The sequence below is a fragment of the Leuciscus leuciscus genome (genome assembly GCF_965113295.1).
Source record: "Leuciscus leuciscus genome assembly, chromosome: 24".
Taxonomy (NCBI): domain Eukaryota; kingdom Metazoa; phylum Chordata; class Actinopteri; order Cypriniformes; family Leuciscidae; genus Leuciscus; species Leuciscus leuciscus.
In genome coordinates this window covers 7343530-7370813 of record NC_138723.1, presented here as the reverse complement: position 1 = coordinate 7370813, position 27284 = coordinate 7343530, and the positions used below count along the sequence as shown (strand labels likewise).

The 27284-nt window shown below is 37.5% G+C and overlaps 1 protein-coding gene across 3 annotated transcripts; it reads left to right on the top strand.

Annotated features, from left to right (window-relative positions):
* The first annotated feature begins 1254 nt into the window (after positions 1-1254).
* smad2 (SMAD family member 2) lies at positions 1255-25346 on the top strand. Of its 3 annotated transcripts, none has more exons than XM_082157678.1 (12): positions 1255-1400; positions 1643-1717; positions 5580-5997; positions 15065-15154; positions 16602-16795; positions 16909-17043; positions 17436-17510; positions 18336-18389; positions 18539-18751; positions 19680-19817; positions 21396-21540; positions 23191-25346. In XM_082157678.1, exons 3-12 carry the CDS (start codon positions 5759-5761, stop codon positions 23312-23314), a joined length of 1407 nt encoding a protein of 468 aa, XP_082013804.1. In that variant the 5' UTR covers positions 1255-1400; positions 1643-1717; positions 5580-5758; the 3' UTR covers positions 23315-25346. The 3 variants fall into 3 exon arrangements, with proteins under 3 accessions (XP_082013804.1, XP_082013803.1, XP_082013805.1); XM_082157677.1 differs by having other exon boundaries at positions 1639-1717; XM_082157679.1 differs by lacking the exon at positions 1643-1717.
* The last annotated feature ends 1938 nt before the right edge of the window (positions 25347-27284 follow it).

Sequence of the window (27284 nt, the reverse complement as noted above, 5' to 3'; positions counted from 1 at the left end):
TTTTACGGATTTATTTTGATCTAGGCCTACTTAATGTAATTCATATTTATTTATTATTTTAAAATGATATTTTTTAGCAATATTACCTGAGTTTCCCCCCATCTCTCCAATACAGAGGTTCTTCCTGCTGTATCTCAAGAAACTGTGCAGATGTCATGTTACATGTCTCTGTCCGGAAAGGATGAAACATGTACTGTACCTGTATACGTTTATTCATGCACTGTAAAAAAAAAATATATATAGTACAATCAACTTGGATGTTTAAGTCATTTTGAAATTAAATTACATTAAACTGACTTGTACTAAATTAGTCGAATCTTCTTTAACTTATAAAAAAAATTCTTAATTAATTTTGATAAGTTAAAGCAATGTAAAAACGTGTTGTCATAACTTATTGATTAAATAATTTTTTACAGTGTGCTCTTGACAGCAAAACAACTTGCAGCGACTGAATAATGGACAATGGTGACATCTAGTGATCATGAGCTGGTATTGCTTTGTGTGCTTTTGTTTTTACTGGATTATGTGCTTGGGCTTTATCGTTACATTAAATCACCTTTATGAAAAAATATATAATTTAGAACAATATCTTGACATATTGCTATAATGACTTCCATAACATCTGTGATGTACACATCTCACACTTTTGCCCATTTCTCGACGTTACAGCGAACATCATCACTGTTGAGGGCAGAAAAACAATGGTGATTTTTTTTAAACGTGTGTGTGGTGTGTGTGTGTGTGTGTGTGTGTGTGTGTGTGTGTGTGTGTATGTGCACGCTGCCTCGTAATCTTTATTATAGATGCTTTATTACCGCAAAGGTGCACAGGTGGTTTATAGCACACGCTTATGGGATGTTTTAGTCCTATTTGTTACACACTGAATGGCGGATGAACGCACACAACACATCCCACTCTCATAGTAATGTTATTTAGAGGCAGTAACTCGCTTGCAATTTCCCCACCCCGCTCGCTTCGAGTCTATTATGAAGTCAATAGATGGACAGCCACATTGACAAACCACTGCCTTCTACTAGAGCCTAAACATCGCTGATTAGAAGACCCAATCTGATTAGCCAATAAAAATCGACTGTAGTTTGCATATTCAATTTTTATCAAGACTGACGGTTTTATAAGCCAATCGACGAGAAGCATATCCATGACAGGCTTCTCGTTTATCCAATGAAAAGATAGAAGGCGGGGCTTATGCAGTGCGCGTATCGCGTTGCGTGCTTTAAGGTTAGGTTGCGCGCGCTGGAGGCCGTCGTCTGCTGCTGTAATTCGGCTACAGTGGGAAGGAAAATATTGTTTAAAGTCGACTTTTACCCACCCACGAATAATCCGTTTCGCTGGGATTTTACGCTACTCCTTCCTTAGAGAGAAAGCTTTTCGCTAAAAGGGTGAGTTGAAGGGTAAATGTGAAGATAACGGCTCGCGAACCCGTTTGAAAGCTGTTTATTTTTCTGTCAAAGAAAGTAGCGCAGGCTGCTAGCGGTTTCCACAAACTCAACGGCCACGCAAACTCACACACTTCTCATAAGCAGGCAAATGCCGATTTTTCGCTTTTGCACAGATGAAAGAGTTTATAACGCAGCGATTAATGTAAGTGTATTGATCCTGGGGTTTGTTATATCGCAGGCAGACCGGGACAGTGAGTCGATTAGCGGCCCATGCAGCCATAACAAGCCCGTGATACTCCACCAGATCACTGGAGAAGGTAAACAATGCGTTTATTTATTAATTTTTAGTCATTTAGAGATTACAGATGAGTTCATGACGAGCAGGGTCTGTTTGGCTCGACTTCTATGCATGATTAGAATGATACCAGCAGATGTACATGGTGATGTTTGGTTTGCCCATACATATGTTTTTGCTTTGGCGTTTGTACACACATGCATTCATAAGAATATTGTGATATAACTTACTCCTGCCTCATTGGCCTCTGTGTGTTGCTCATCTCAGGGTTGGGCTGTCAAAACTTGCAGAGCTGTCTACCTAGACAACATTTTTGGGCTTCAAAGTTGCATTACTAAATGCTGCTTACAAGGAACGCGCCAAAACGTTAGAATCAAACATTCCAGCACGCGAATTATAGGCAAAGTTGAGCGTTCCATTTGAGTGTTCCATTCGAGCGTTCCATTTGAGACTATTAAAGCATCTGTGATGCTCAAATTTTGTGAAGGTTCAATTAAAAACGTTCCGAACACTTCAATGATTTCCTGCTTACTGTGTTCCAGATGCGTTTATTATGGAAATTTGGTCCATAATACCAGAAAACTATAAACTAAATCAATCTTCCATGCGTGTCTATATCTCATTCACTGAAAAAACTAAATAAAATTCCATATGTGCAATTTACTTAACTTGCAAAAGAAAAATGAAGTCCACCTAAATAAGTTAAGTAAAATTAACAAAGAAAATAATAACTCTTAACTTGGCCAGTAAACGTTTAAGTGCTTTCTACTTATTTGAAGTTTACTTTGCAATACTTTTTACTCAAACAATATAACACTGAATTAAACCATGCTTTTAAAGTGTATGCTTTACGTAGAAACATCTAAGTAGTAATTAATACAATAGCTATTGTGTAGGCACCATGTTTACATAATAGAAGTAACACAGTTCCCACCCGAACACAGGGACCTCGATTCTTGGTACACAATGATGGTAATATTTGATGGATTGTTTTAGAGTGTGAATGTGTCATTTTTAATAAAGAAAATGAACTCCAGATGCCACAAAACGGCGTGTGTAAATACAGCTGGAAAACAGCAAAAAATCAACCTTATTAGTTGAGTTGATTTTACTTAATTTTATAATGTTGATATTTACGCTTTAATTTCTGCAAGCTTGAATTGAGTGTTAATATCGAATTTTATTCTTTTTCATATAGAAATTACATTTGTTTTTTAGAAGTATTTACTTCACAACAGAATCATTTTGATCAGTGTGTGTTTAATATTTAATTTAAACCGTTCAAATAGACGTGTTGCTAAAAAAGTTGAACGTGCCCCAAAATGACTGGTATGTTTTAATAAATCTTTCAAATGCTCCCGAAATCTGCTATTCATGTTCGAATTTAACGTTCCAAATGTGCCTTTGATGTGCTAACATGCTTCAAACGTTCTATTGAAATCACTCAAACTAGCATGTGATGCCTAAAGTGCTGTCGAGCTTCACCGATTTGAGAATTCAAATGTTGAGTAGTTACACTAAGGGCTGTCAGTCACTAACAATTTTTTTGGTTATCGGTCGATTATTTTGATGATTAATCGAGTAATCAGATGTTTTTTTTAATGGTAATAAAACTAGACCTAAGTGAACAACTACCTTTTAGATGAATTAATTAATATATAATAACAATGAGGCAATAATATTTGGTTTAAGTAAAGTATCAAAAGCAAGTAGCCTAATCGTTTGGTTTTATAAAACAACACTGTTAAAATACATAATATGCCTAATAATCTTATGTGCATTATGTATTATAACAAATGCTACAGCAGATCAAATCCTTGTTTAATATTGGCCAAACGATATTTAATTCAAATGTTCACTTAATCTTTAATATTTGTCCACTTCTTTATGATAGAAATGCTACAGTCACTGTAATTTCCTTGAAGAAGAACATGTGGACATCAAAACATGCAAACTCAGAGCGAGGAGTTAAACTTTTATTTTGAAATTGCGAGTTCGAATATTGATGTGTTCTCCTGTGTTGGCGTGGGTTTATACATGATTTATCTTACAAATCTGATGAAATGCCGCACATTGTGTTCCTAGATGAATGTTATAAGCAACTCAAACTCACAGCATATGCAGAGACTGAGTTTGAGTGTGAATGATGACGTGGAGCAACATTTACTGTGAACGGAGCGGCTCTGAAACTTACACGCATGTAAATAAAGCACATCTATTAAACCCACAGGGCATGTATTAATTGAATTGAATTGCAGCCTCTGTTAATTCACAATAGCACTATGCTATAGTATGGTTTCTAAAAAAGCTTTTAATATATTATGCAGCCTTAGAAAACAGTCTAATATGATAATGCGGTTCACGGATACACGGGTCAATTGCAATCAAGGATTTTTTTTTAATCGAGTAGCCTTCTCCAATTTAATCGAGGAATTGTGACAGCCCTAGTAACTCTTCATATAAGCAAAACAATTAAGAGGATTTGTTTGGGTTTGAGTTTTATTACATTAGCACATTTGGCTGTTGCTGGCGAAGAAACTCTTCCAGCCCAAAGCGTCTGAAAAGTCCATTAGATCATTAAATCCATTCTCAAAGTCGAATGCATTTGATGAAGAAGTAGCATTTCGAGGTGTTTCCTCACATTGCCCGTCATTTCCCTGATCATGAACGGCACCCAGAGTAAGGGTATGTTGTAAGCCTAACCGAAATGATCAAGATGTTTTACTTCCACTTCCCCATGTGCACAACCTGGCAGGATTCGCCTGGTTTCTGTGCGTAGATGGTCTTGTTATGCGGAACCTCTTTTTCAAATGAAGTCCTAAACCCTTTTAAATGAAAGGCTAGCTTGTCCTCTGCAGTTTTTTTTTTTCCTGTAGAAAATTGTTGTCAATGAAATCTCTCATTTGCTGACTAGGGTTGAGTCACTACTGAAATCTGAGTGGCTGAGACCAAAACAAGAGTAATTCCACGGTTCTTGGTACCACAAGAAACGCCAGTTGTATTGAACGCGCTCCTTTATTTAAAGCTGACGTGTGATTTCGGCTCTACTAGTGTCACCAAACCAAATCGCAAAAACTATGTTTTACGTTTCTCATGCACTCATTGGTCAACAAACAGATAGTCCAGACTCGACGGCATTGGCGTGAGAAATGGCTTCTTTGTTGTCTCTGCATATTTAATTACAATAAGAGAGCGTTTTACACAGTTTTAAAGTCAGTATGAAAAAAAGAAAAGAAAAAGAAATGAATACTTCTATTCAGCAAGGAAGCATTACGTTAAACAAAATTAAAGACATTTGTGACGCCGTTTTAATTTCAAATAAATGCTGTTCTTTTGAACTTTCTATTCATCAACGAATCCTGAAAAAATAAATCAAGGTTTCCAAAATATGAATCAACAACAACTGCTTTCAGATTATATTCACGATAGAAAACAGTTGTTTTAAATTATAATATTTCACAATATTACTGTTTTTACTGTATTTTTGATCAAATAAACGTGGCCATGGTGAGCATCTTCCAAAAAACATTTAGAGCATCTCACGACCCAAAACTTTTGAATAGTTGTGTAAAAAGTGTATTAAAAAACCCAAAAATGAATCAAATTGGTTCATGATTTTCCAATAATTATTGGGTAATAAAGCCTCAGTAGTGACCAATAATTATAATACAGAAATGGATTAATAGCTATAGAATGAATGAATAATAATAATTATAATAATAATAAAAAGCAATACAACAAAGAAGAGACGATTGAATTAAGTCTTTATTTTGCAATTGTAATCAGGGCAAGAAACAGGATGGAGGCACTAGTCTCATCCCTGAAGTTTGGTCTGTACAGAGTCTGTCATCAGCTGTTCTTGATTTCTGCTTCTCTCCACTCAGGTGACCCCTCGCCCCCCTTTCCTCTCCCGTTTCCTAAGCTTCTGTCCCCTGCCCCCTCATAATCAGCCCAGAGACCCTCTTCCTAAAAGCCAGTTAGGAACGTTGGGTCTGTTCCTCCCCATTCTCCTAGCCTCCATCTGTCTCTCTAACTCTGACCGCTCATCGGACACCCCAAAAACATGTCCTCCATCTTGCCTTTCACTCCGCCCGTGGTGAAGCGCCTGCTGGGCTGGAAGAAGTCGGCCAGCGGTTCGAGCGGAGCGGGAGGGGGCGGAGAGCAGAACGGCCAGGAGGAGAAATGGTGCGAGAAGGCCGTCAAAAGCCTGGTGAAGAAGCTGAAGAAGACGGGCCAGCTGGACGAGCTGGAGAAAGCCATCACCACACAGAACCTCAACACCAAGTGTGTCACCATCCCCAGGTACGCCAACATCAGAAGCCGCTCGCATTCCTGCTTTTAGCTCAGTGTCGTCTTAGACTCCGGAATCTAGCGCTTCAGTCTTTTGAAATGGGAAAACGCAAGAAAAAAAAAGGAAAAAAGTGTCATTTATTCATCAACTTGTCATTTGAAAAAGTATGCTGTAATTTAATAATCAGTTTATGTAGGTTTGAAGCGACATGAGGCCGAGTAAATATGTACCTTTTTTAAATTTTATTTTAAAGTATCCCTTTAATACGGTTAGAGTTGCAAAACCATGATTGTAATAGAAAACGTTTTGTTAGTTTTGAGTCTTCATCTTATTATAAAGCATTAAAGCTCCTTTAATGATTTAGAAATGCTTTTATTTAAGTTTAGAAGTAGCCGTATCATTGCGTGTGTTGCTTCGTGAGTGAAGGTGAAGGCGTGACGCCGAGTTGCGTCTACCGTTGTTAAATATCAGCATTATTCCCCTTTGTTTCTTTAAATGATTTCTGCTCCATCTGTCTCGACTTGAGTTAAGGTCATTCTGTACAGATCCACGTCACCTCCATTCTGAGCTCACGAAGGCTTCTCATGCTCTGTGAATGTCTGCGCTATCAACCATCAGGCTGCTTTTATTCCATTCATCATGACAAATGGTGAAATATCAGCGCTGCTATTTTAGGGAAATGCTAAGAGGAGAGGATGAGTTGTGTGTCCGAGCCACAACATATCAATAGTTTGAAACCAAGACGTTACAGATACACGAGGGTCGGGTGACGTCTGATACATTACATCTGTTTTCAGCCCTTTGCTGATATTTGAGAGAAATATATTGATGTATTTGCAGTTAAATGGATTTAAATGGATATATATATATATATATATATTATATTATATTATATTATATTATATATATAATATAATATAATATAATATAATATAATATAATATAATATAATATATATATATATATATATATATATATATATATTATAAAACACACAGAGTAGTCAACATTTGAAGTGGATCAAAACCTTTCATCAAAGTTATACATGAATTTTGAACATCTTAGGACACCTTTGATTAACTTTTTTACAGCCTTATTAAAGCAATCCATAATCGTACATGATTTAAAACTAGAAGTGATAATGGAAATCTGAATTGTCCACTTTGAAGTTCCAGTTAAAACTCCCAAGATGCGCCTAAATTCAAAAAAATGTGCATAAAAAGCTTGTGTGCTTAAGGCGATGCAGAAAACTGATAAGAAAACATACACATAAACTTCAATGGAAACACATTTACCTTCCAAATTTCTCTGCGCATCAAAAAAGACACGTGACTTCCCAATGGGACGGCATAACTGGACTAAACTCGCTGAAATGTTGTTTTGGTCATTCAGAAATGCCTTCGCCTCATCTGACACAACTGTGTTCCCAAAACAGAAGACATCTGCCTCCGAAATCAAGATAACACGACAGTGTTGATCACGTTTCACCTGTGTGCAACTCATTTATTATATACGAATAAAAGACCCACAGTGGCTTCTGCTACTGCAGCAACTTCCATTTTTCTTATGTGATATTTGGCACCAGTTTATCAGGAAGTGATTTTGTTCTCTTCAACTCCATGAATGAAAACGGTGTTATTCGCAAATGTTTTATGCAATAAATACATTTTCGCGAATAAGTTTTAGTCGCAACTTTGAATGGAAAACAGCTTTTGTTGCTTGATTTTTATAACAGCAACATTCAATAAACCGTCCATTTATAAGAGCTTTAAAACACAGCCTGTTTTAAGATTTAGATTATCTAGCGCTTATGTAAAGGTTTAGCACAGGTTCTCGTTCTTTGCAGTTTCATTTTGGTGTAAGATGCTGAACAAATGTGACAAAGGGCATGAAAGCGGCTTTAAACATTTCCTGGGTTAAATCGTTTAAAAAGGTGTTGTCGAAACTGATAAGGCAAGCTGCTTTTAATGGCAAACAGGCATTGTCCTTTGTCCTTGAGAGATTTATTTCGATTGAATCCTTTTTGAATTAATTCTAACTTCTCAAATCCACAGAGTCTTTTTAAAGTGTGTAATTTAACAAATGCAGGCCTGAATGCGTATCTCCCTCTTTTTTTATTGAAACATTGTGCAATGGTTATTGTGAAAATGCTCTGTGACTTGGCACTATGCCTTCATACTTGATCAGGTTCACTCAGCAAAACCTCTTAAGACTGTATAGCTTACAATAAATGCAGGTTAAATCTATCCTCCCTCCAGCTGAAATGTGTACAAGTGAACATTAAAATGATGGCTTTTCTCTGCTCCGATGCAGAGCCCAGGTCAGGCCTTCAGAAATGCTTCCAAGTCATCCAGAGGGCTTTGTCTTCCCTTGAGAGTGGATTCAGAGGGTGGGAAACTTTGCTTCCAGCATGTGTTTTCTGCTGCTAATCTGTTCTCTAACCTTGGAGGCTTGTGGGAACGGCTGGATCAGTCATTGTGTCCGTCGGTTGTCATGTTTGGTAATGGCAACGTCAAAAGCCTCCGCAACTGTCCTTTCCAGCCTCCCTCACATACCCGTGAACAAAAGGCTCAGCTAGAGAGTTCTTCATTTATGAAAGGGCATAATAGCTTGTAAATGAAATGAAGATTGATTTCAGATTTGTTCTGTTTGTGCTGTACGTCACATCCAGTGAGACCTCGGATATAAAATCTCCTGTGTCTCGTGCTTTTCATGCCATGATTCGCCCAGGAAAGCCGTGTAGAAAGGATCATATTCATGAGATGAGCTTATGCAAACGGCACACTTTAAAAGAAGCTGGCATTAAATGATTTTCCACACAAAATTTGTTGTTCTGAAACTTTATTATAGTTTGAGAAATACATTTTTATCTCTCACCGTACAATTGAAGTCAACTCATTCCAAATGAATATTGTTAAAGGATCTTGATGACTTTAATGAATTGTCATCTTTGTGGTGGAGTGTAATTTTAATCCATTCCACAGATTTTCGAACACATTTCTATACGGTTTAGTTTCATACAAAACCACTATTTACAAAATGTGCATATCTTGTGCATTTGCTCTATCAAACTGTATTTCTTTTTGGCAGCATGAGAATAATAATAATACATCCACAAAGCTTCAATTACTTAATGCTCAACATTTGGTCTTTGTTTTGTTGTATTAGAGGAAAATAGATCCCTGTTTTTGTCTAGAAGTGAAGCACAAACATCACTTTAACGCGTTACGATAAGCAGAATATCTTGAATTTTCGAAGTTGAAATAGTTGCAAGTGAATGATTTATCATACCATGATTAAACCACCCTGTTTCCCTCCTTAAGGATTTTTATCCAGTTATCAAGTACATTATAAAGAACTGGATGAAAGTCAGGAGATGATTTGTTATTTTGTCGTTTCGATAGTTGCTTGGGAAATCAGTCTTGAATTTTCCCAAGCAGATCCAGCTGTATGCCATGTGTTTAATTTGCACAAAAACAAACGCTATATCAAAACAAAATGTTCCTGCATGCGTACATCCAGAACTAAACAATACGAACAGGCGTTCAGTTTTAGCTGATGTTTAGTCCTTTTTCATTACTTGTTACGTTACTCTTGTTTGAAGGGAAAACAAACCCGTATCTGTCTCGACCTAACTTCCTGTTGAAGATCTCCACGCAGGTCTTTTGTACAGAAGTGCTGATAGTGTATCTGTAAGATGCCTTGAGTGAGTGTAAGAATGTGAAGAGGGTTTCTCCGTGAGGACAGAGCCGGCTGGCGCTGTGGCTTTTTCGGGTCTATTGATTGTAACCTGAAGACTCTGTTGTCTGTCTGGCTTTCCATACAATAATTAAGGCCTGGCTTTCATTTGGTTTGATAAATGACTTTAGAATTGAGGGAAAACTGTCCTCCCCCCTTTATATTTTCTTGGATCACAATGTAGTCAGAATATTAGTTATGGTATCCGTTAATTAGCCTTTGTATTATGTGATTGCCAACAAAAAGGCAAATCAATACAACAGATCGTATAAGTGGGAGAGACAATCAGGTTAGCCATTTAAACAAAAGGATACACGTTTTATGTGAAAGGAAATCATTTTATGAAGCATTTAAAAAGACCATCTTGAATGGCTTGTTCAGACGTCTCTCGTGGGATTAAGATGTTGGTCTCTTGGCACGTGTTCAAATGGAAGCCTGAAACGGGACACTCGTTGACTGTTCATTTGCAGGAATGATCCTGAGATTTGACAGAGACATATGGTTTGCTTTTGTGATGGCTCTGTTTTAATCCGTCCTGGGGTTTGTTTTGATACGCAGCCCATTCAATTGTTCCTGCTAAATCTTTGCATTGTATTTTAAGACTAACTTTTCTTTATTAGCGAGTCACATGGTACTCGAAGAAGGTGCTGCTTTAAAAGAACGTATTTTTTTGCTTTCATCTCGTGCCAAGAGAGGGTAGCAGATGGACTCTGTGTGTGGTTTAGTGGGGATGGGGTCTCCGCTCACCGGGATACAAGGCTTAATTCCCTCCAAAAGTGTGTCATCTGTCTGGGACATGGACGCCCAGTGATGCTGGTGTGGGATCCAGATTTATCAGCTTGGTTCTGGTCACTTTGAATTAGGGTTGTGCGATTAATTTTAAATGATTTTCGATTTCATTTTAGCATCCAACGATCATGAAAACAAGATGATCAAGGTAAAATGATTATTGCGCGATTAATGTGGCAGCGGTGTGCTTTCGTTCCTCCATAAGCCAAACCTAACATCCAAAACGGCCGAATAAGTGAGTGTTGTAAAATGCAGTCTGCTGTTGCTAAACAGCGGGACGTGTCTGATATGAAACGATGTCATTAAAAGCAAATTAAGCCGCGAAAGAGACACTTCCCCCGGTGTCTTTCTGTGTGCCAAACGTGCATAAGCGAAGTATACTGTGGGCTTCAGATACGCGACTAAACGGTCAAATAGCCTACATGCAAAAATGTCAAGATGCCGTTTAAAGTATCCTCGTAAACCCAGTCGGTTATGTCTTCAGTGAATGTAAACCCAGTCGGTTATGTCTTCAGTGAATGTAAACCCAGTCGGTTATGTCTTCAGTGAATGTAAACCGCTGAGAAAGAAAACGCGTGTAACAGTATATTGGATCCATGCATTAGCTCTCAGAGTGGCAGTAGCCTGATATTACTGCTCGAATTCAGTGTCATTAATGTTAGTCAAACAATAACAGACACAGATAAACTCACTCACTACACTTGAATGAATAACTTTAGTAGCTTTAATAAGGATTGATCTATATTTAGCCTATTGTATAAGGTGAAGACTGTGCAGTGTTATTTTACATTGAATTACTTCATTCAGTTTCTGTTGTAGGTTATTAGTTATCTGAATGCCACTGTTAGTACATCTCCCTGAACAACTTAAATCACTGTTTATTTAGGTTTTATCTTTTGTTTTGTTGTATTTTGTAATTCGTTTATTTGTCTTGTGTTGCCGACTATTTACTTGTAACCTGTAACTGTTTTGAGGACTGTAACTGTTTACTTGGCTCCATTACTCAGTAGTATTATTAACCTAGTTTTTACCTAATAAACCTGTCCATAATTTTGAATTGTGAATAATTGTTTTACTGATAACTAAAATTACTCATCTCATGAAATAAGACTTCAGATTTCAATATCGACCACAATAATCGTGATTATTTTTGCCATTATCGAGCAGCCCTACTTTGAATTGCTGATGGGGTCCATCTTATGATGGACTTTAATATAGGTTAGTCATAGTAATAATTGAATTGTCCTGTTTTAATTTTTTTGGTGACATTAAGTAATAAACCATTGCATTTTGTGTATTGGTAAAATATGTGGTCATTTCTTTTTAAAGTACATTAATGTTTTCACCAGTTACTCTAGAGTCATGCAAAATTGATAGAATTTCTGCAAAAGTTTATCATAGTTTTGTGAATGATCATTATCGTGCTTGAATGCACCTCTGTTGATATCACACAGTGATCGGCCATCTGCTCTATTGTTAATTTGAGGGTTAATACTGAATCGGGTTTCTATTGTGTGCCGAGCGTGTGTGTGTGTTTTAAGAGCGTTTTGGGAAACCCTCCCATCTACTGGTGTTGAAACTGAAGTCCCCATCCCCCCTAAAGCAGGTCATGCGAGTTTATGTAAACTCTGTGGTTTCACTTCTTTAATGGTTTCACATATACATTCACTTTGCTCTTTCTTTCTCCCTAAACACTGCATGGCATTTGCAATTCACTTTTAGTAAAGCTCAAACGGAGACTACAAAGAAAGTATCAGTTAATGGCAAATATTGGAGTGTTGTGGGGATTTATTTTATTTATTTTATAACTAAAATGCATAATTAAATAAAATAAAGGCAGGGTTAACACTCAAAGTTAATCTTTAAAACACTGATTTAATAAAACTTAAACATGCATCTTAAAATTAATATACATGTTTGATAATGTAAATTGCAATGTTATGATGCCTAAATTGACAATTTCAAGTTTTAGTGTTTTTAATCTATTTAGATGCAATTCTATTGAATTTGAATATTATGTAATCGTTATTAGCCACAACATAAAATTATTCCAGTATTGTCCAGATTTGTAATATTGGTCCGATACTAATAATGGAACAGGTCAATTAGATGTTGAATTATGCATAAATACAGTAAAAAAAGAAAAAGAATGAATTCTGTGCCACTACCATGTAGAATTACGCATCACCATGTGGAATTACAAAAACAAAAGCCATTTTTAAACAAGTTTTTGATTTAAAAGTTCTACAAATGAATCTCCTATAAAAATGAGTAGAACGATTTAATCTGTATACTCTCTTGGCATGTCGTTGACTAAAACTGCCTATCGATCATGTTCTCCGGGCATCATGAAATCTTAATTCCCCGGAGGAATAAGGACACGTTATACTCTGAGCAAGCTTCGCTCAATATCTCGGGTAACATCGCTACATCAGGGTCGGTCTCATTAACTTTTGACATCAGGCAGCAGCGAGTGTACAGGTCGAGGGTTAGCGATACACGCGCCGCTCAGATAACCTGCTCTAATGTTAATGTTCTCCTCAAGAGTTTTCTTTCTTTACAGGCTCCTTTGGTCTTGTTTTAATGTAGGGTTAGTTTGTTGTATAAATGCTTGTTCGTCAATGGCTTTACTTTTGAGTTTCAAGCTTCACACAAACGCGACCTCAAATAAGTATTTTGAAGAAGTTAAAGGGATAGGTCACCCAAAAATGAAAATGGTCATTTACTCGCCCTCATGTCATTCTAAACCCAGAAGACTGTGTTCATCTTCTGAACGCAAATGAAGATATTTTAATGAAACCTGAGAGATTTCTGTTCCTCCTTTTGAAAGTCCATTCAACCAAAACTTTGACACTACGAAACGTCGTAAAAGTAATCCATATGAACTGAGAGGTTTAAGCAAGTTCTTGCACGTCAAGCAAGTACAGTTGAGCTTTAGCGTTTGCCATATTTGATGTGCTATGAATATGCATTGATCAGCTCTTTTAGTCGGCAGTTTTGGTGGAATGGACTTTCAATGGAGGAGCAGAAATCACTCGGGTTTTATTAAAAATGAAGATGAAGGTCTACAGGGTCTGGGTTTGGAACAACATGAGGGTGCATAACAAATTTTTGGGTGATCTTTCCCTTTAATGGTCACAAGGTAGCTACATTTTAACATATTTTTAAGAGACAATAACATTTTATTTAATACATTTACATTAAACAAAGAAAAACCGTGTCAGAAAGCGCAGTAAACGGAATATTTAACTAAATATATTTAGCTTCAAAACAACCTTCTGGGAACTCTCGGCGTGATCACTATCGATTTAAAATACTTAAAAATTTTCTTTGTCGAGTACATGAGCCTTTATAGTCAGTTGTGACCAGTGCAAGTTGGAAAAATACTTCTCTATCCAATAGGACCACTGCTGCAGGACAGATGTAAAAATAAATAATTTAGTCTGTGTTTGAAAAAGATTATCAAGCCCATTTGTGATAAGAAGTGACTCCAGGTTGCTGGTGGAGTCTGGCACGTGTTTGTGAGCTTCTGTCTTTTCGAGTCCCTTTTCAGAGACCGTTAAACCACAGGGGGCCAAAACTTCATTCATCACATATCAAGTCTGTGCGAGTCCTGTTCCTGTCACGTCACCATGTCTGTTTCTCATCCCATGTTTCTTTTTCAGAACTACTGAAGGTCTGTGTGCTTGTCTGATTGACTGATAGCGTTCTTTCTCTTGAGTGTGATGTAGTCGAGCGACAGTAGGTCATAGGCTCCTGTCCTGTGCTGCATGTGTAAATGTTGATATCTGATGTGAAATCAATCCCTGAATGAAACGTCTTTTTATAACGTCAATTGCCCTGTTCGTCTCATAACACCGCATGATGACCGGGGAAGAGATTATGCACTGTAACTAGAGCTGGGCGATGTAGCAGGAAATGCCTCTTATTTGATTGTTTTAGCCTTTTAGATATCATCGACATACGTTTTTGCTATAAAACTGCTTTTAAAATAACGACTACAATAGTCACGTTACAATAATAAGGCATGTTTTTTTCCACTAAATGACATTTGTGCAGCAGCATTTGTTTCAGTAAAAAATCTGTACATTGTCCAGGAACATTTGACTCGAGGTAATTGTTGAAGTCTACTTTTTTAAATGACAATCTTGAGCTGATTCATGGATTCGAATCATGGAAATGAATCAGACTGACATACTTTACACTGCCTAATTTTCATCGCGAATATATTGTGAATATTCAATATATCGCCCAGCCCTAACTGTAAATACATTTGTCAAGTTTCTCTTCGGTTTTCTCATCTCACTGTTATATGTGGATTTTCCGTTAGAGTGGCTTCTTTTATTCGAGGTGGACCGCGTCGTTCGCCGGTTTCGGACGACCTGCGCAAAACATCTCAAATAAAAGAAACGATGCCCTTCGATTTTCCCCTCATGGTACTTCATCTTGGTATTTTTGAATGAATCATGCCCCATGTTTATCATTTTTTTTGTTTCTTTGTGTTTGTTTTTCTTTTTTGTTTGTTTTTGTTTTTTTACTTTCTGTGCACAGCAATTGCTCTGAAATTTGGGGACTGAGTACACCAAATACGATAGAACAGTGGGATACCTCAGGCCTTTACAGCTACCCTGACCAAACCAGGTGAATATCCTCTGCTGACATTGTGCCACACTCACCCCACAAGCCACAGGTGGGGATGAACGAGCACAGGGGGCTCCAGGGGCCGTGCAATAACCTGCTTTATTATGATGATTTAGACTTACATATCTTAATGATGGCATCACTTATTTTATTGTAGAGTTTTAACTCTGAATGTTACAATAGATTTAAAGCAGATCGACATATTTTCATAACTCATACATACACTTCACTAAAGAAACGGTTTAAAACGGTGGTTCTCAACTGGTTTTACTGATTTTACTCTGAAATGGTGACCCAACCCAGTGCCAAATTTATGCAGAAGTAACCGTGTCCTCTGGCTTTTTTTTTATGTTAACCTATAGGCTATATCGTTCAAAGATTTGGGCTCAACAAAAACAATTTTTTGAAAGAAATTAATACTTGTATTCTTCAAGCATACATTTAATTGATCAAAATGTACCAGTTAAAGATATTTATAATACTACAAAAGATTGATTTCAAATAAATGCTGTTCTTTTGATCCTTCTGTTCATGTTTCTTGAGCATCAAATCATCATAGTAGAATGATTTCTGAAAGATCATGTGACATGAGTAATGATGCAGAAAATTCAGCTTTGAGCGCAGGAATTAATCATTTTACAATATATTCACACTGAAAACAGCTATTTTAAATTGTAGCAATATTACTGTTTTTACCGTGTTCTTGATCAAATAAATGCAGCCTTGATGAGCAGAAGAGACTTTCATAAAGATTAGAAAAATCTTACAGGCTCAACTTTTGCATGGTTGTGTACACATGCGCATTATATAGTTATTTAGTTATGCCATTTGATTGGATGCATATCAAAATTAGGGCCCCACTCTTATATTAGGTGTCTTTAACTGCTATGCATCAAAAAAGAAGGTTGGGTTACGGTGTCAGGGAAGGGTCAACAGTCTAATTGTAGATGCAATTACATTAATTACTGTGTAATTAGATGCAGTTATTTTATTTTTAATATAAGTACTTTGTAAAAACATATAAGTGCATTGTATCAAATGATTAATTTAAATGTGAACACTGTAGTCAATGACACTTAATATAAAGTGGGACCAAATTAATATTAAGCTCCCCCGCACACACATTTTAAGACTTTGCACTGTTATATGGTTATTGCTTTTAAAATGTTTTTTTTTCCTTCTCCTTGATGTATACAACCCATTTTTTGGGGTCACAACAACTCACCAGTTGAGAACCATTGATTTAATATAATAGTATTCCGTTATTGTGTATAAACATTCAGGAGTTTTAATCGTAATGGTTTAACCTTGCATCTTGGTCATGATTTGCTGTCTAATCGCACCACCTTCCCTCTTCCCTCCATCCATGCATGTCTTTCTCTGGTCATTTGGCACACTCCCCTCTCTTCCATTTCTCTCGCCCTCTCTCTGTGGATGCTCGGGTCAGATCTCTGGACGGGCGTCTGCAAGTGTCTCACCGTAAAGGTCTGCCTCATGTCATCTACTGCCGCCTGTGGCGATGGCCCGACCTGCACAGCCACCACGAGCTGCGCGCCATCGAGACCTGCGAGTACGCCTTCAACCTCAAGAAGGATGAAGTCTGCATCAACCCCTACCACTACCAGCGGGTGGAGACGCCAGGTGGGGAAATTGGCAGCGGAGTTGCCAAGAAAAGATTCTGAACGCTTCCTAATGTGTGAAATTTGAACCGAGTGTTCATTCAGTCCTCTCAATTCTGAACGTCTCTCCTGTAGTTCTTCCTCCCGTCCTCGTGCCAAGACACACAGAGATCCTGACGGAGCTGCCGCCTCTGGACGACTACACCAACTCCATACCTGAAAACACCAACTTCCCAACAGGGATAGAGCCCCCTAACAATTACATACCAGGTAGGAACACACGTCTCACCAAATGTCTCACCAAATCGTTTCACACCAAATTTAAGGCCGAAGACCTTATGTGTTAGTGTGTAGTTTAAGGCCTGTTCACACCAGGAACGATTAAACTATAACGATAACAAAGACTATAATGATGACGGCACAGAGAAACGATATCGTTGGACTCACTTTCAGAATGATTTTATCTAACTGATGAACGAGCCAATCCGAATCCATCCTGCTGTAAAGAGCTCGGCCATTTTAAACTGCAGCATGCTTGGAATAAAGAAAGATATTGTTCTTTGGTGTGGACACAAATATAGTTATATTTATAGTGATCTTTCTCTGTGTGAACTTTTAGAGTAAATTGATGATCTTTGTTTTTGTTTTCTAAATCTGTTCAGAAACTCCTCCCCCGGGATACATCAGTGAGGATGGAGAGGCCAGCGACCAGCAGATGAATCAAAGTATGGACACAGGTACATTCCCACATTGACATCACTACCTGGGAATGACAGCCCTCCCTGGACAGAACATGTTTACTATAGACTGGAATACACTACACAACTTTTTTCGAAACACTAGGCATTATACACATGCCACCTTAAAGGTATAGCGGAGGATCTTTCCAAATTTTAGATAAGACCCGCCCTCTCCACTTTTTGAAAAGTTTGATTGATTCACCAGAATGATTGACAATTAGGAGGACCAATAGTTTAGACTACCCACCAGGAAGTAAAACATCCTCCGCTATACCTTTAAGTTTTATAATAATACTTAGAATTTCTTTAGTTATTTTAAACATTCCAAATTTTATTTCACTTCAGGTTTTCTAAATGCATGTAATTGATTTTATTATGAACAATTCGTCCATGAATATGAATGCAACTCAATCTTCCATTGGAGTGACAGACTTCTCTCTGGTGACATCATCTGCAAGTTTCAACAACCGATGGATTGAACCAAGTCCTTGCCCTAATTTTCTGTGTTTATGATAATCTGTTTTACTCGGATGTACATCACAACATTGCAACTTATTCAGTTTTCAACCCAGTGTACCAAGAATTTACCTTTAAGTGCAGTGCTGCCTTTAGTTGTTGCTCATACGTTGGGTTCCAGGTCTAAACAGACCCCTGAATTAAAGATTAAACTTCAGTTGTGTTTCAGACAGGAATGATGCCTCAAATCATGTGTCCATTGATGGACTATGGTTTATTTGGTGCTTGCCAATGTAAAAATGTTAGTTATTTCTTGTTGCTGCCAATATCTCTATTATTGTAAGGAAAACCTCTTCTTTTTGTCAGGTTCTCCTGCAGAACTTTCGCCAAGCACACTCTCGCCTGTCAATCATGGCATGGGTAAGAGCCGATTAACTGCTGAACCTCACTCTTGATAGCCATTATATCTTGACCATTTCTTAAGATTGAGGACTTCAAAGATCTTTGCACAGTTAATACAAGATTGTCAACTTGTTCCCTTATATTGGTCTTCCTCATCTCTGTTTTAGACCTGCAGCCAGTGACTTACTCGGAGCCTGCGTTTTGGTGCTCCATAGCTTACTATGAACTAAACCAGCGGGTGGGAGAAACGTTCCACGCGTCTCAGCCTTCCCTCACCGTGGATGGCTTCACAGACCCCTCCAACTCAGAGCGGTTCTGCCTGGGCCTGCTGTCCAACGTCAACCGCAACGCCACCGTGGAGATGACCCGGAGACACATAGGTATCCAAGACATCTTTAGCTGGTCTACTATCCAGTGTTTCAGTTGAAATGAAGGGACAGTTCACCCAAAAACTAAAATCGACATCTTATATTTGCTTTCACGTCATTCTGAACCTGTATGACTTGCTTTAGTCTACAGAACACAGAAGACCTCAGTAGGGCTTTTCACTCTGTGCTTAACCCCGGGTTATCATTGTTTTAAACCCTGCTTTTAACCCCGGGTGAAGCCCCGGCTAGATGCTTAGCGACAGACAGCCAATCACATGCGTAACATGCTTTGCAAGTCACAGGAACAGCATGTGTTGTATAAACAGTAGGCTGTGTTTCAGTGATTGGGGGGGGAAATGTCAAATGGTGACAGAAAATGTGCTATTGTAGTGAAGAAGAGACCGTTCAATTCTTGCCTTTTATAGTCTGACAGTTCAGTCGGCAAGATATAATCCAAGGATGTGCAATTCTAGAGCCTTTATGCAAACAGTTTGCGTACAGTGTTCGTCCAATCAGTGACACTGACACCTCAAATATGCACACAAGGATGTTAACCCAGGGTTTAGGAATGTAAAATGGCATCTTATGAATACCCAGGATAAATTGTTAACCCGGGTAAATTATGAGCAGTGTGAAACATGAAGCAAGATAACCCAGGATTCTGTTTACCCGCGGTTCAGAATAACCCAGGGTTAACTAGTTCAAGTGTTAAAAGCCCTATTGACTTTCTTTAATGAAACTAAATCATATTTTGAAACTGGTCCTTTCTTGTCCATACAATGAAAGTTAATCATACAGAAAAAACATGAGGATGAGTAAAAGATGATGATTTTTAATTTTGGTTGACCTATCCCTTTGTATGTACCAAGACAATTTTAGACTCCTGCAAAATGGTCACATGTACAATATTAAGTTCTCACTGCTGTTTGTCTTTGATTAGGTCGAGGGGTCAGGCTGTATTATATTGGTGGGGAAGTGTTTGCCGAATGTCTTAGCGATAGTGCCATCTTCGTTCAAAGCCCTAACTGTAATCAGAGGTATGGCTGGCACCCTGCAACAGTCTGTAAAATCCCCCCAGGTAAGAGATTCTCTCACTTTCAGTGTCCATGTGTCCATAGTACTACAGGTGGGCAGTAAAGCGGTAGACAGAATAAACAGCGACAAACTTGTCATCCAGTAGTTTTTTGTGTAAGATTTTTGTCTCTCTCGTGGTTGCGCTCGTGACTTGTGCGGTTTTGCATCGCTATTAAAGTTTATAATTTGCATGTGTTTTTAAGCCTTACCAGTTTAAATACTAAAGTAATTTAAAATCGTTCATGCGCAGTAAGCTGCGAAAGTGAACTCAGTCTGGTACTCGAGTGCTGTCCGAGAGCCGGTTTCTGTGCATGTACACTACTGGTCAAAAGTTTTGGATCGGTACGATTTTTTTCTCGAAGAAGAAAAGAAGTCTCTTCTGCTCACCAAGGCTGCATTTATTTGATTAAAAATACAAAAAAAAACAAACAGTAATATTCTTGAATATTATTTACAATTTAAAATAAATGTTTTCTATGTGAATGTATTTTAAAATGTAATTTATTCCTGTGATCAAAGCTGAATTTTCTGCATCATTACTCCAGTCTTCAGTGTCACATGATCCTTCAGAAATCACTCTAATATGATGATTTGCTGCTCAAGTAACATTTATTGTTATTATCAATGTTGAAAACAGTTATGTAAATTTGATGAATAGAAAGTTCAAAAGAACAGCATTTATTTAAAATAGAATATTTTCTAACATTATAAATGTCTTTACTGTCACTTTTTATCAATTTAATTCATCCTTGATGAATAAAAGTATTGATTTATTGTATTTCTTCCCCCAAAAATAAAATAGAAATTCTTACTGACCCCAAACTTTTGAAGGGTAGTGTTTAATGTTACAAAAGCTTTAGATTTCAGATAAATGCTGTTCTTTTGAACTTTCTATTCATCAAAGAAATAAAATGTAAAAAACTGTTTTAAACATTGATAATAATCAGAAATGTTTCTCGAGCATGTAATCATCATATTAATGATTTCTGAAGGATCATGTGACACTGAAGACTGGAGTAATGATGCTGAAAATTCAGCTTTGATCACAGGAATAAATTACGGTTTAACATATATTCACATAGAAAACAGCTGTTTTAAATTGTAATAATATTTCGCAATGTTACGGTCATGTGTATTAAAATCAATTTGTATTTAATTCACACTAAAGTAAAAGGAAAACACTGCATAGTCTTCATTCAAATTCTGTAGTAGAAATTTAAGCACTTTATTTAATTTTTTTCTGTTGCATTTTTGTCATATTGCTTGTAATTTAATTCTTATTTTATTACTAATTGTTTCATTATCTTCCATAAGCTTGAACTTTTTACTTGCATTAGTTAGGCTAGTATTTGTTTTTTACTGTGATATCAAAAATGGTATTGATAATTATGAAATTTCAACGGTTTCTAAAATTTTGTTGTCGTAACAACTTTATTTAAGGGGAAAAATAACTCTATTGTGAAATAAAATTCCTCGTATCGTTTGATAAGAGTTTGGTCATATCGCTCACCTTACGTTGTACCATCCATCAGAATGTGCCAATTTACGTCAACTATTGACATCATGATATCCTCTTTCTTAGGCTGTAACCTGAAGATCTTCAATAACCAGGAGTTTGCGGCACTGCTGGCTCAGTCAGTGAACCAGGGCTTTGAGGCTGTATATCAGTTGACCAGGATGTGCACCATTCGCATGAGTTTTGTCAAAGGCTGGGGAGCCGAGTACAGGTATGGACAAGCTCTGCCAATAGCATATATTCTGGCATTAAAAAGATGCACTATTGAAGAAGTCTAACACAATAATCTTTCTCAGGGATGGGAGTATGATCTGTATTCCGATTAATTTAGCTAAAGTTATAGAAGGTGGAAAAAAAATCATCTTATAACTACAAAAAAGAAATGCAACCCCAATGACCTAATTTACGATGGCATGGTAAATCTGCCAAGGAGGCACTTCAGTATTATGTTATAAATTATTGTTTTTAGTCAAATTATCGACTCCACGGACCACATCAAGCCCCCTTCACGTCAAATGTATCGGACAGATCCGTCCGATAAAGATGATGTAGTAGTATGTCCCAGAGCTTGCCTACTTTTTTGCTACACATTCAAAAGTAAATACCTTTTCTTCACAAAAAGAGTACATACTTTTATGGCGTAGTGTAACTTAGGCGAATTGGGACGCAGCATATGGCTTTACACGATGACGATCGCTCTGATTGGTTTTAGGTCTATCCAATTGCGCCCAGAGGCATTTGAGCGACGTCCGTTGGTGACGCCCCTTTGGAAATGAGTTATTAATGAAGCTTTGCCAGACCATAACTCAGTTACTACTGAGAATGGTCTGGTTTTAACCAGGCTAGGATTAAAACGAACCCTTGTGCGATTGCTCTGTTAGTGCGGTTCATTTGAATAAGTGTGAACGCTGCCATCCGAACCCTGGTGCCAGTCTCGCTCCACTTCCTAACAAACTCTGGTGCGGTTCGACTGAAATATGAACGCAACAATAACATGTAAACAAACCAAAACCAGGATGTGATGTCACTAAAAAAATGTAATACTCTAGCGTTCCTGTTTTTTCTCATCATAGTCGTGATGTTGCCCATCACAGTTCAATTCAGGCGTCAGAACCGCGTCTCCTCGCAGCAGATCTTGGTGTGTGTGACGGAGGGATTCCTGACGCTGTTTTTACTCCTTTACACATTTTATAAGCTCTTTGTAAGTTGAGACAAATGCCATAAAATGTACGTACAGACAACGACAGCATTTAGCCCAGCATTGTTTTGGATGTATGTTGTAACAGCCATCCAATCAGCTTGTGATCTTATCCTTATTCCTTTTTTTTTGTTTTTTTTAACGACTGTGTGAACCCTAAACAAACCAGGACTAAATTAATCTTTTTGTTTTTGGTCCATACCAAAAGACCCAAGAGAACCGAACTACAAGTGTGAACACATCAGTGGTTAACTATAACACAAGTCTTAAATGCATCAACCGAATCAAAAATCTAAGTTACTTTCTAGCTCGCATGTGCTTGTAACTCCGGATATTAAAAGCAACAGTGTTTCAGAACGGGAAAGAAGAAAACCATGCCAGTTTTTTTGTACAGTATTGGTAGTACTTATGGTAAAAAATGACTTCCAGTCTTACCATGGCAAAGGTGTAGCTCATGCATGTCAGTGAGGTTGTTGCTATGCTACTTTTTCAGGAGCTAATTAATATTCATGAGCCACCCCTTCACCACAGTAGGATTTGAAACGCCGGCTGTCCATCACTAGCAGTTCCTAATGGACGCGTTTTACCATAGTAACTTGATTTTTTCCTGTTGCCTATTCCCATGATGCACCCTGTGACCTGTCGTCTGTTGTTGTTGTGTAGACGGCAGACCGTGACGAGCACCCCATGCTGGATCGAGCTTCACCTGAACGGCCCTCTGCAGTGGCTGGACAAGGTCCTGACTCAGATGGGCTCGCCCTCCGTACGCTGCTCCAGTATGTCCTAATCGACACGACCAAGCTCTCTGTCCTCTTGCCCCGCCCCCGCCCCCAAAAAACGACTGATTCTACAATCACATCAACCGACAACAAGAACAACAGACTTACTATAACCCCGCCCCCTCTTTCTCTATCATAGTACTCGTGAGCCTTTCTCTCTCTCTCTCTCTCTCTCTCATCTCCCGACACTGACGTTCTCACCGTTCGGACCTGAACGCAGCACTTGCTGTCTCATCAGCTTCATGCACCTTTAATTCTCTCTTGTTTTTCTTTCATAAACCCTCAATATTAAATGTATTAGTAGTAGAATATGAAATGTATATTGGTTTTTTTATTTTATTTGGATGGTTTTCGAGAAGGAGGGAAGGTGCGTATGATGTGTGGAAGTTCAAGAAGGCAGGAAATAACTTCACACACACACACTTGTAGCAGAAAGGCTTTTCCCCCCTTGATGAAGTAAATACTTTTCCTGGATGGCGATCCCAATCCGGTCGTTCAAGGAGGTTACTTTTTCTGGCAAAAAGTCACGTTCTTTGTTTTTATACACGTTATGATTGTGTAGATTGGCGCGTTAAAACTTTAATCATGTTTTTCGATTTTCTTCAGTAATGCCAAAAGATACCTTTTTATTTTAATATTTTACGATTTCTCTCCCCCCCCCCAAACCACTATATATGAATGTTGCCTTTGATTCGAGGTGTGCTGCTGTAAGACATGCTTCTTTTATTCAAACTGATAGGAATGTTTAACGCAAAAAAAAAAAAGAGAGAAAAAAGCCCCTCGTTCAATTCGAACTTCAGAATTAACTTTTTATTCACTGGGTGAAATATTCACTAGTTGGCTGTGGAGTGGTTTTCTTCAGAAAGTGGCTTTTAAGGACGAACAAAGACTTTCAAAGGTTATTAAAACGTCTCACGCAGTCCAAATCTTAAAAAAAAAAAAAAAGATAAAAAAAACGAAAAAATCGAAGTATTTAAGCTTTAAGTGTTAATAAACTAGGTTATCCTTCACACAATTACAAGATTTTTTTTTTCCCTTTATCTTTCTTTTAGCTACTTTTTGTATTTTCATGTATTTTTATATATAAATATATTTAAGATCTTTAAAGCTCTCTTCCTTTTTATTAGAATTGAATATTTTTTTAGATCATGCCCTCTTTTTAAAGGAACATGGCTTCATAATGAAATGTCCTATCATACGAAAACGTTATTTAGCATGAAATTTTTATAAGCGCAAATATCTTTTCTCCTCTTCCAATTCAAGCTGTTGTCCCGGTTAACGTTTCGCCCTGATCTTGAACCCCCCCCCCCCCCCCCCCCCAACTCTTTGATTTTTCTTTTAGTTGCTTTTCCTCCCATGTTCACAACACGATACTGTTTAACCCACCGCCCCCTCAAAGTACGGTTACCCGAAGGGGACATTCAGCCTACGGGAACATCGCGGTGTTTTATTTGTTTGCAATTGGGGAAAAAAAAGACTTCCAAACAGGGAGAACTGTGCAACTTTAGTGTGCGTGCTCGTTGTACAACTTTAATGACTGTGATTATAGCTGTCTGTTATTCTTTACTTGTTGTGGCAGTGACCAGGCGTTGCAAGTATCCATTCCCTCTCTTCCCACCTCTGTCTCCATCTTTTCCTTCATTGATCTTACTACTCTTGTGATTGTACTTTAAGTGCATCTAGTAAAAAGCTGACGAAGATGTTGTGGCCCGTTTTTAAAGCCCGTAAGCGGCCAACAAGACACTGGGAACGTTCTGTTTGCCATTTTTGACTGGGTGTGGAAAGAAAACCAAATAGAACTGAAAGTGGACCAGACATATATGCATATAAATGTGTATATATAATTTTATTTTACTTTTTCTGTTATTTTTTTTTATTTTTTTTTCTCCTTTTGCAAAGCATTTAACAGTTGGTGAGCTTGTTTTACCATTAGAGAGATGTATTGGTAGGACGTGAACTTCAGGCGATAAGCTTTTCAGGCGTGTTGCATATGCAGACTTCATAAATACACTAATAAAAAGTTTTAATTCTCATGTTAAAGCCTGTCTTTCTCTCCCTCTCTCTCTCCCTCTCTCTCTCTTTGTTGCATTAATTATTGGTGCGTTCAAGTCCTCCTGGGAAGTCACTTTCGTCGGAGCAAGATGGCAGTGTACCTTCTCTTAATAAACTACACACAAATACAGCAAACTACTTCTAGAAAAGGAAGAACTAAGATTGTGCATGCGGTGTGCTTTGCTTTTTATGTTTTTAATTCATTCATGAAGCCACTGTAAACTTTATCGTTGCACATTATATTACAATGCTGCTATATTTTGTTGAGGTAATTAGCTTAGTTTGTTGTAAATAAAAAAGCCTCACTGCTAAATATTCCACCATGTTTCTCACTGACACCTCCCAACTCATAAACTCGGGTCTTAAAGAGAATCCCGAGCTTCCCACTGGGATTTACAACTTGTTGTTGGTGTTCATGTGCATCCGTTCTTTCCGACATGACTTGAGTTTCTTGATGACATTTATGTATCATATTTCATCTCAAGCATACTCTTCTGACAGTGTACTAGGTAAGTACTGTAAGTACACTAATGTTTGAGAACTTTATACTTTAACAAAATTATTGGTTGTGATGGAAATGATGCTGCTAATGTGAGTCATAAATAATTTGTGTGAAACTTCGGTTACACTTTATTTTAAGGTGTCTTTGTTACACTATACATTTATGTACTGAGTAATAATAACTAACTACATGTACTTACTATAGGTTTAGGGTTAGGTGCATGTAATTAGGCATAATTTACTGTTATTACTATAGTAACTATATGTAACAATGACACCGTAAAATAATTTGTTACTAAAACTTCTTACATATTCACACAATAAATATTATGCAACCTTTATAAAACAAAAGGACGGAAGTTGCGATTATTAATTTACTAAATAAAAACGGTATACTGCACACTACATCCTTCTCTCATGTCTACAAGATTACATGAGATCAGATGTCCTGAACGCCAAATATGAACTCAATGTGTCCAGTTATATACACATGCAGGATTTTGTTTGTGCCATAAAAGGTGAATATGGAGAAGTATTACTGAAGCTGCCGGTGTCGTTTAGTAGCTTTTATTTGTGCTTGGCAGGATTTTCTGGTTTGCATCAAGACCACATACCAATCCAGGCTGGATAACAGTGGAGATAAGATGCACAAAGATTGCCAAAGAGCCCAAAACATTTGTTAGGGTTTTCCTAGTAACAATAATATGACTACCTCGTGAATTGTGTGATACTGAAACGTGGTGGTTATGTAATAGTGATATTATAAAAATGTGCAGAGGTTCATTCTGTGACATGGGTGGTTAGAGGTACTTTCCAAACATCTTTATTATTCATTATAGAAAATGGACTAATAGGGTAAAATCATTCAATTCATAGTCCGTGGCCAGCAGGTGTAGAGCTGCACAGGCTTTATTCTGGATGCGGAGAGTGAAAACTCATGATTTAAATAATATTAATAATAATAATAAAAACAGCTAATGTTAAAAAACTGAGCCGGACAAAAACACAATAAATTGTCCAATAATATATATTTATAATCAAAATTATAATGTAATGAGAATTTTCAGAATCAACTTAATCTTTTACAATTAATAGCATCTCACCTTAAAATTGTAGCTATAAATTGATCACATTAAATACCCAAACAAATCATTTTTTTTTTTTTTTTTTTACTGTTTATTTATCATTTACTAACAACAGTATAAGCATAATTCAGCACTATAATAGCATTGACACATGGAGGTGGGCTCTTTGCCACTGCGGCCCCCGAGGTCTAGTCTTCTCTAATAATTGGCACTGACAGAACAAGATGGATGAATCCAAGTATAGCAGTTTTATTAAAAGAAAAAAATGAAATGCTTAATTAACTCCATAAGTGCTGGGATAGCTGTTAAATTATAGCATTGAACTCTTGGGTCATAAAAG